This window comes from Brienomyrus brachyistius, chromosome 25 (genome assembly GCF_023856365.1).
Source record: "Brienomyrus brachyistius isolate T26 chromosome 25, BBRACH_0.4, whole genome shotgun sequence".
NCBI lineage: Eukaryota > Metazoa > Chordata > Actinopteri > Osteoglossiformes > Mormyridae > Brienomyrus > Brienomyrus brachyistius.
This window is the reverse complement of record NC_064557.1, coordinates 9524175-9533252: the sequence shown is the minus strand read 5'-3', so window position 1 is coordinate 9533252 and position 9078 is coordinate 9524175. Positions and strand designations below refer to the sequence as shown.

The window sequence follows — 9078 nt, the reverse complement described above, 5'->3', positions numbered from 1 at the left end:
GCGTGCGACACGGAGAGGAGGTGGGAGGAGGAGGAGAGGAAGAAACCCTACGGGACTGATAGGTGGAGATTAAGCTTGTTGTGTCATTGTGGCCCTTCCTTTCACAACAGTTGCAAGCAGGAGCTTTTCCGTCCGACAACAAAAACGACAACGACAGCCGAGATGAAAGTTTTCCTGAGACCGAAGTATCGCGGATAACTATCTCTTGCGAAAGTTAGCGTTGGTCTTCGCTGAACGTCGCGGCGGCGGTGGAAAAATTTTCTACAAAACGGGTAGGTGGCGCTGGTTTAATTTCGCCGGGTCGATCTAACTTGGTGGCACAGTGGGGTCTTTTGAGTGACGTCTGGCTCAGCCAATAGTTGTGTCTGGTTGGATATTAGGGAGCAATGTTAGCCAATCACGTTATAGAAAGGCGGGTCTGCTCCTCAACCAAGAATGATGGAGTGAAGTATTCCCTCGTTGCTTTGGAGAGGGAAAACTGCTGAACAAAACTTAAATTTAGATATTTATATCATACCACATACCAGTGCTTTAATTTAGACGACGTAACAGTTTCTAAAGCACATGACACGTGATGCAGTCGAGCTGTTTGCAGGCGGATGATGCAGGGGTGTGCTGTAACTTGAGTCTGGAAGAGCGCTGAAGTCTTTGTTAGGAGTGCTCTCTTCCAGACCGGACACTGCAAATCGTAATCAGAATGTTGTGTAGCAAATAAGTCATCCCTATGCTCGCCTCGTGCCCCTGACTGTGCCTGTGCGTGTCTGCCTTTAGCGGTGGATTATGTTGACAGCCTCTGATTACTGGACCGGCTGCTGCCGTCAGCAGCGCTGGGGGGTAAATTGTAAACACGTTGCCTGTTACCTAATTCTTTTAAACAAAGCTCGATCTCACCCTTATATTGTTTTAGGGTCGCTATTCTCTATGAGTCGGTTAAAACTTACAACACCGCAACTATACGTGGGGGAAAACAAGCGCTTTTGATATTTTAATGAATTAATGAATTGAAATGACGTGGGGATACTCAGCACCTGCGGCAGTAGGAACTCCTGAGACCATCCCCCCAGAAGAGCATTAAACCCTCAAAGCGATCCCATGATTTAAGTCTGTGTGTCTCTTTAGAATTTAACTGATAAGGTAAAGATGTGAATGGCTGTCATTGTTTAGCGGTTGTGCGTTTTCCTCCCATATATATAAGCACAGTACTTGCGAAGTTGAAACAAGTGAATTCGTTATAAAGTCGATTAATGCCAGGAAAGCATCTAGTATTTTCATCCTTAAGAACTATACTTAACCTTAATTTTATATGGTGTGTGTATGTATATAGACTAGTATCTATGTGGCGTCCTAGTCCATCCTCACTACTGGTGCTCCTTATCTGAGTGAAATGGGCTTGCTAGGTCAGCATCTCCACAGAAGATGGCGCCCTAGGCAGCCGCCTATGTCGCCTAATGGGAAGCAGCACTGATGCAGACAAATGCTGTATGTTACTTAGAGTCTACAGCGTTCAGGGATGGTGGAGGTGCTGTGTGTCCGGACTATCACGGGGATTGTGGCTGGTCTCCTGGCAGTCACGGGGAATGGAATGTTGAATAACCACTCATGGCTTTACAGCAGTGATTTCAGCATGATCACATCACACTGGTATACAAAACATGAAAGAGAAGCTCTAGTGTTGAAAACATGTGAGGAATTCTGCTGTGGGTTACCAGGCACTTCCAATCCGAGGTAGCAAAACTGAACTAAGGTGTCCAGCTAAATTAATCGCAAAGCATTGTGGGTACGTACAGAATTCTACACAGACTCCTCTGCGCCGAAAACACTGTGCCAGGCTTGATGTATGGTCCAAAGCGGATTAATGAGGTCGAATTAAAGACAAATCTGCCTTATCTCTTACTGGAGGCAGCAATGCTGGTGGCTAACAGCAGGGGGAGCTGCAGTCAGCACCGCAGGTCATTCGTGATGCGCTGCCATCCATCCCATCTGACCGATTATAGAAACATTCTGTGAAAACAAAGTATTCCCTGTCATATCTGTGCTTTGCCTGTGCTCCCTGGTGACATAACGGTAAGGGGGTCTGTCACGCTGGACAGTGGCTTCGCCCTGAAGTTTTGTGTGGCCCTGGGACAGGGATTTTTGGGGCACGCTGTCCTTGTGGAACCTGCCGTTCTTTGCTGAGTGAGTCTGATGTTTCAGGGCTTCTGTTGACCTTTGGCGTTGCGTGTTTGAGCCATGCTGTGCTGCAGACAGTAACAAATCATGAGTGGAACTAATCATTTAAAGTGATAGCTAGTCTACTTCTCTATTATTAATATTTTCACAGAGCATTCTATGAAATGATGACTCAGGAATGATTGGGGAATCTCATGTCTGCCTTTAAGAAAAACCTTTCAGAAGGTGATGCCATACTGGGAAGAGCACTGACTCAGCAACTTAATCATTAATTTGGATGCTAATTAGAATTTTTACATAGATACGCATGTGAGTCAGAATTGGTGTGTAATATGACAGTTGTGTGTGTTAACCTCTGAGTGCTTTTCCACTGCACTGGGTACCATACTTTTTATACTTCAAGGAAGTGTCAAAAGTTCAGTACTTCAAGTTGTTGGTTTTTCACGTGAAAACTGGTACCGGTGCCAAATGACATCACGTCACAAGGCAGGGTATTTTGCACCAAATTCAAAAAATAGCTGTAGTATATTATAGGGCTGGACGATGTGCGCTATTAATACAGACACCGCATGTTGTCACATCGCTAGTCAGCTAGAGTAAAATCAGGCTTTTTCTAACTTTCAGTTCTTTACAGACATTACAGCGTGGGGGGGGGGTTAAGTTACTAGAACATTTTTACTCCGTCATAGGAAAAAGTTCAGCAATTTCATTGATTATTCCTTTTCAAGAGTATCTAGCATACATCTAAAAGTCAGTTTAAAGTTTACCTCCGCTGCATTTGCATGAGCGCTGCATGCGTTCCCCGAGACAATTATAATCATGTTCATCCATGCTGTTTAAATCACTCCTAAATGGGTTTGTGAGAAATTTATGGTGAACTTTTTTTGTTTTATAAATACCCCAGTATTTATTACTACAGTATAATACCGCGCTGTCCTAATGTATTATACAATTTATTTTACTACAAGACCATGACAAGAAGCATCTGTTCTTCCGACCAGATCACAATGCGTCCATTATTATTACTTTTTTTAAAAAAAGAAACTTTGTTTTCCGAGTTTAACTTTTTTCAAGGTGGCAGTTGTATTGTGTTTCAGAGGCAGGCTACTTGCATAACCAAATCCACAATGAAAGTATTTGCAAGTCCCACTCCAAAGTACTGAAGTACCAAAAAAAGTATCCTAGCTGGTTTGGTACTTTTGGTACTGGTACTCGACCGGAAGTCAGTAGAAAAGGGAAAATACCAAAAGTGCGGTACCTGCTGCGATGGAAAAGTGCCTTCTATTGCATTAGCATTAGTATTTACTGAAGTGATTGTTTGCAATCCATCTCCTTCTCTCTTAGTATCATGACTCATCTTTGGCTGTTTGTTGCTGCTTTTTCTGAGTGATCCTTCGGGTCAATCTGTCTGCTTTGGTAGTTTGCCGGCTCGCCCACGTCTTGCCGTCCTTCCATTCTTAGGCTGGAGCTGATCGGGCTGAGCCCGACTCGGTCGTGGGAGGATGTGTGAAGCAATCTGTGAGTTTGGAGGGCTGGAATCGCGTGCTGGCTGTTATTCCTGTTACTGCTGACTGATGTCATGTCAGCCTCCGATAATAATAATCTGATCACATATGAATCCCTGCATTCGATTATTTTAGCATCAGATTCTTATTTACATGCTGATTATACTCCTGACCGGAGGATGTACGTGGGAGGATCTTGGTTTCCGCACAAAGACTGGGGGAGGAATTTGTGTCGAGATTAGACAGATCCCAGCATTGGGGTTTGACTGCGCCGGTGTGTGTGGGTCCTCCCAGCCTGACTGCCCTGTTCCCCACCCACTTTCAGATCTGCAGATGGGTCAGGGTCTGTGGAGGGTGGTGAGAAACCAGCAGTTGCAGCAGGAGTACAGCGAACAGTGCTACCTGACGCGGGAGCGCAGTCGCAGGATGGCGGCCGCTGCCTCCACCGTCGACCCCCTGAGCCACCGGCGCCACTGCCAGAGTACCGATATCTACCAGCTGCTCCGTGCGCGGAAAGGCAAGGAGGAGCGCGGCTTCATCGACCTGGAGATGCTGCCGCCAGAGCTCAGCATCACCATCCTGTCCTATCTGAATGCCACTGACCTGTGCCTGGCCTCCTGTGTGTGGCAGGGCCTGGGCAACGACGAGTACCTCTGGCAGGGGTGAGGAGTCCAGGCCATGCCTCTGGGGGGCGCCACACTTCATGCTAAAACATCACCTTTCCTGCTTTAATGACAGCATTGACTCTGCTGCTTAGATACACATCAACCCAAATGATCAGCAGCACCAGAAACAACCCTCATTTTGGGCTTATATGAGATTTACTTAAAAATGTTCTGAGAGCTGAAGGAGCAATGATTGGTTATCTCCCTGAACCATTCAGATCGTGGAGAAGGTGGATCCGTGCAACTAGAGGAGGCAGAGCCAAGACATCTGATTGGATGGTACCACCTCCTCTGCGATCTGATTGGTTGAAAGAGAACCAGTCATTTATCCTTACGCCCTCAGCACATTTTAGTGTAAATAAATGGCCCAAAATGGGAGTTTTAAGAAAATAATATTTTAAGTGAAAATAATGTAAATAATTCTGAGATTGTCTCGAGGAGCCGCTGATGCCGGTCTCCGTGTTGTATTTCCTTCCCAGGGAAGCAGTGATGCCCATCCCATAATGCCCTGCTGTCTTTTTTCAGACTCTGTAAATCCACTTGGGGTCACTGCTCCATATACAACAGAAGGCTTCCGCCGGACTTCTCCTACAGGAGGCTCTACATGCAGCTCGATGAAGGAAGCCTCACATTCAACGCCAACCCCCAGGAGGTAGCCATTTCTCTCACCGACCCCCCCTGCACCCCGTCTGTCGTGTTTGACACGCGTTTCACTAGTCTGGTGAGGTTGCTCCACCCCCCCGGGGACAGGCGGAGGGTGTTCTTTGCGGAGGGTAGATGCCGGGCAGCTTTGGCAGCACAGGTGTGGCCTAACCCAGCTCCCCCACCCCCAGGGGATGGAGTACTTCCTGTCTAAAGGCATCCTAAGCGACCATGCAGCAGAAGTGGCCAAGTTCATCTTCTACACAAGAACACTCAACTGGAAGATGCTGAGGATTTACCTAGATGAGAGGTGCGATCCGTCATCCTCCTTCCTTCCTTCCCTCCTTCCCATCCTTTTCCTTAGAACCTCCTATCTTGGTCGGGTTAATGTGGGTGGAACCTAACATGGGGATACTCTGGATGGGATGCCCGTCTGTCATAGGGTCCTGACCCACGCACACATCACCCACCTTATCTGTAATTACCGACACCCATAGCAGCTTCAGGCCGTTTTCCTTTAACACGTAACAGTACGGCTTGATAATTTATCATTTCACAGACACCGGCCCCCACATTTGGGCGGTCTGACGGTAGGCACGGTTCCTTGGCCCCTGATCCTTGCCCCCCCCCCCACAGGAGGGATGTGCTGGACGAGCTGGTCACCCTGCACAACTTCAGCAACCAGTTCCTACCCAACGCGCTGCGCGACTTCTTCCGGCACATCCACGCCCCTGAGGAGCGCGGCGAGTACCTGGAGACCCTCATCACCAAGTTCTCGCACCGTTTCTGCACCTGCAACCCCGCACTGATGCGGGAGCTGGGCCTCAGCCCCGGTGAGTGACCGTCTGACCGCGTCCAAGTGGTGATGCCAATTTTTAAGAAGTGCTTGTTTTGGCTGCTGGCTTAAGCTGGAACTGTGGTAGACGGAGGGCGTCTTCCCAAGCTGCAGTGTGCTGCAGTGCTACAGGCTACGTATTAGCTGGGGAAGGGGTGCATGCTTTATGTGAAACTTGAGGGGGGGGCTTTAATCCCCCAAAAATGAGGGGGGGGTTTACATTGCTGAGCTTCACCTGCACCCCAAGCTTCTCTCTCACCTCTGTATGTGTGTGTATGTCTTAAAAAACAGAGAGCAAGATGAAATATGGGGGGAAAACACACATTCTAATGTACCAGTCGTACTTATAGAAATGCAAAATAAAGCACCATTTTAAAGAATGACCATAACTTCCCAACCATCACTCAGAAGTGAGAAGTGAACCATTCCCTTGTGTAACGCTCGCAGATGTGTCGCCGATAAATGTCTTCTTGTTGTTGATCTCCGGAACTCGCGGTTTGACTGAAGCCCCCATCCTCTGCCTCCCCGCCCCTCAGACGCCGTCTACGTCCTGTGCTACTCGCTGATCCTGCTCTCCATCGACCTGTCCAGCCCGCACGTGAAGAACAAGATGTCCAAGCGCGAGTTCATCCGCAACACGCGGCGCGCCGCCCAGAGCGTCAGCGACGACTTCGTGGGACACCTCTACGACAACATCTATCTCATCGGCCACGTGGCGGCCTAGCTACGCGCTAACGCTAGCACCGCTCACGCTATATACATATATCTGGTTTTCTTTAACTTTCTTGTGCACTGAGAGCAGGACGCCGTACGTCACGTGGCGTGTGAAACGCCCCGCCCACCTGTGCTTCTGTCCTGAGCTCCGCACCCGCGAGGCGTTACTTACACTACAAAAGCTACTTTGGGCAACATTTTTGCTCTCTCTTGACGGGATTAACAGACAAAAAAAACGTAAGCACAGTATGTGTCGGAAATGGCCTCTTCCGAAGATGAGCTTCGCACGGCCTAGGCTTTGGGGGGCACTCCCTACATCTTCTTACATATGTGTCTGTCATCATTAACAAGTGGTTTATCCTTAACTAACTAAATTCGTTGTTTACATCCATTAATATTTGTTAAAAAAATGAATGTTTAGGGTCTCTCTCTTAGCATGCTGGGATTTCACTGCTAATTGTGCTTCAAAAAACAAGATCGCTCAGGAACCACAGAATGTGGTTTAAACGGATGAAGTTTTAGGTTAGTCTAGGTTACCATCACTCAGCGCTGACATCTAATGAAGAATGTTCCAGACAGGACACACACCAGCCTCGTCTGCTTCCATCTTGTTACCGTTATAAATCTTGTACTCGACCTTGCACCCCCCCCCCCCCCCCCCATTTTGTCACTGTGCTCCGCCCTAAAGGTCGTCCCATCGGCGTGCGGACGCCAGCCCCCTCTCCACAGCTGCCGTGTCCTTGCTCACCTCACCTGGAAACGTCCCGGCACAGTCCTCGTGCTGAATTTACCGCGATTTTGAAAAGCGGGTTAGCGATTAGCCGGTCTCTACATGGAACTTGCGGCGGGAGGGGTGGGGGGGTAAGCGAAGAGGTAAGCGCCTGCGTTCCTGCGACTCCGCGCATCTGACACCCGTCCAAGCCATCGCCGTGGAGATCTTGCTCCATCGCCGTGGAGATCTTGCTCCGTTGCCGTGGAGATCTTACACTGTTGCCGGTGTGCTGCGCATCAAAGTGCCAATAGAGCAGAAACTGACATGAAAAGCGGGTGTCCTGTTTGAGAAGTTTCCTTTGCAATGAATTAAAAACCCTGACTATTTTGTTTGCACATTATGTATATATTTAAGCATAGAGATTTATGAACATAATTTTATTTTGAAGTATTTTAACAAGAGATTTAGTTTTCTCAATGAATTAAGTTTCTTTTTGCACTTTTGCAACATTGGTTACCATATTTTAGCACTTGCTAAACTGCATGTTAATCCTTCCTAACGTTTTATATTTGTATTTACTATTGATGCATTAAAATAAGATTATAAGGATAGGATATGGGGAAGGGGATACCATGTTATCAAAGCAGGAAGAGAGGTTGCCATGGTGACAGGCAGCACTACAGGAACACGGCCTATTGGTTGATCTGATTTTATGTTAAAATCTGCTGTTATGAACAGGATCACTTAATACTGTGAGCCCTTTCTGTCTGATGTACTTCATCTTAATGGGACAGCAAATAGAGGGGTGCTTTCTGATTTCTGACACTGGAATAAAACGCTTTTTAGATTGTATGGAAATTTATTGCGATAAAACCAGTCTCCCGTGAAAGAGACGCATCTCTGGGTTGTATTAATCTGTTGTCATTTCATGAATCTGCACTGAGGACGATGTGAACACTGCATTCATCTTCCGGGCCTTAAAGGCTAATTGGACGACCAGATTTTAAGAGAAGATCCATAACTAACCTGGTGTGGCTTCTCATTAAGTAAAGCACGTAAGTTCATTTCAGAGTGTCGTGGTTAAACTGACCTACGTCAGCGAACCGTCCACCATCGTTAACGGATAGCTGAGTCTTACTGAGTAAATGCATAGCTAGTCACCTTAAAAAACCATAAACTGTCCAGCGGTATGACTTCAGATAAAAATGTTACTATAGACAGGAATAATGAACTGACAGCTACGACACCAGGGCAAGTAAAATCAGAAACGTTGTGAGCTGGGATGGAAAAATCACTTTTCTCTGTGGCCTCCATGCCAAGGCTCAGTAATGCCTGGTCTGTAGCACCAGGAGGCGCCACAGCTGGTCTAATAGGCCACGCCTCCTTATTCATTCCTCCAATCAGAAGTCGGGCATCCTTTTCCTGTGTGACTAGAAATCATGGCTGCATGTTTTAGCTCCCTTAAGATGTTAAGAGCAGTTTATGTTGTGCCTTGGCAGGTTCTGAGATTGTGACCCGCCACAAACATTTGGTTGTGCGTTCAGCACCCAGTCGGGCACTGCTATTGTCTGGGTGCCTGACAGCACTGAGCTGCATGCCGAAAGCACAGCTGGGGGATCTGTTGACCCCAAACAGTCCTCCGATATGGTCTTTCTGGTGAAATACGTATCTTCAGTTTCACTCCATCAATTTAACCGCAACACCCTTCAATTAACTCGGTAAACATGCTATTTATTTGTCTCCTGCCAAACTTTAGCGCTTAATTGCGACAGCCTGCAAACCACTACGGCAGTAAAGCGGGGAGAGCGATGAAAGCGAGTCTGTTAGACCGATTAG

General features: G+C 47.4%; 1 protein-coding gene across 1 annotated transcript; it reads left to right on the top strand.

Annotated features, from left to right (window-relative positions):
* Positions 1-17: 17 nt before the first annotated feature.
* On the top strand, positions 18-8135 carry fbxo8 (F-box protein 8). The gene is made up of 6 exons (XM_048996663.1): positions 18-272; positions 4000-4336; positions 4865-4991; positions 5173-5291; positions 5618-5814; positions 6353-8135. The coding sequence occupies exons 2-6, from the start codon at positions 4008-4010 to the stop codon at positions 6538-6540; spliced, it is 960 nt and encodes a 319-aa protein (XP_048852620.1). The 5' UTR covers positions 18-272; positions 4000-4007; the 3' UTR covers positions 6541-8135.
* Positions 8136-9078: the final 943 nt, after the last annotated feature.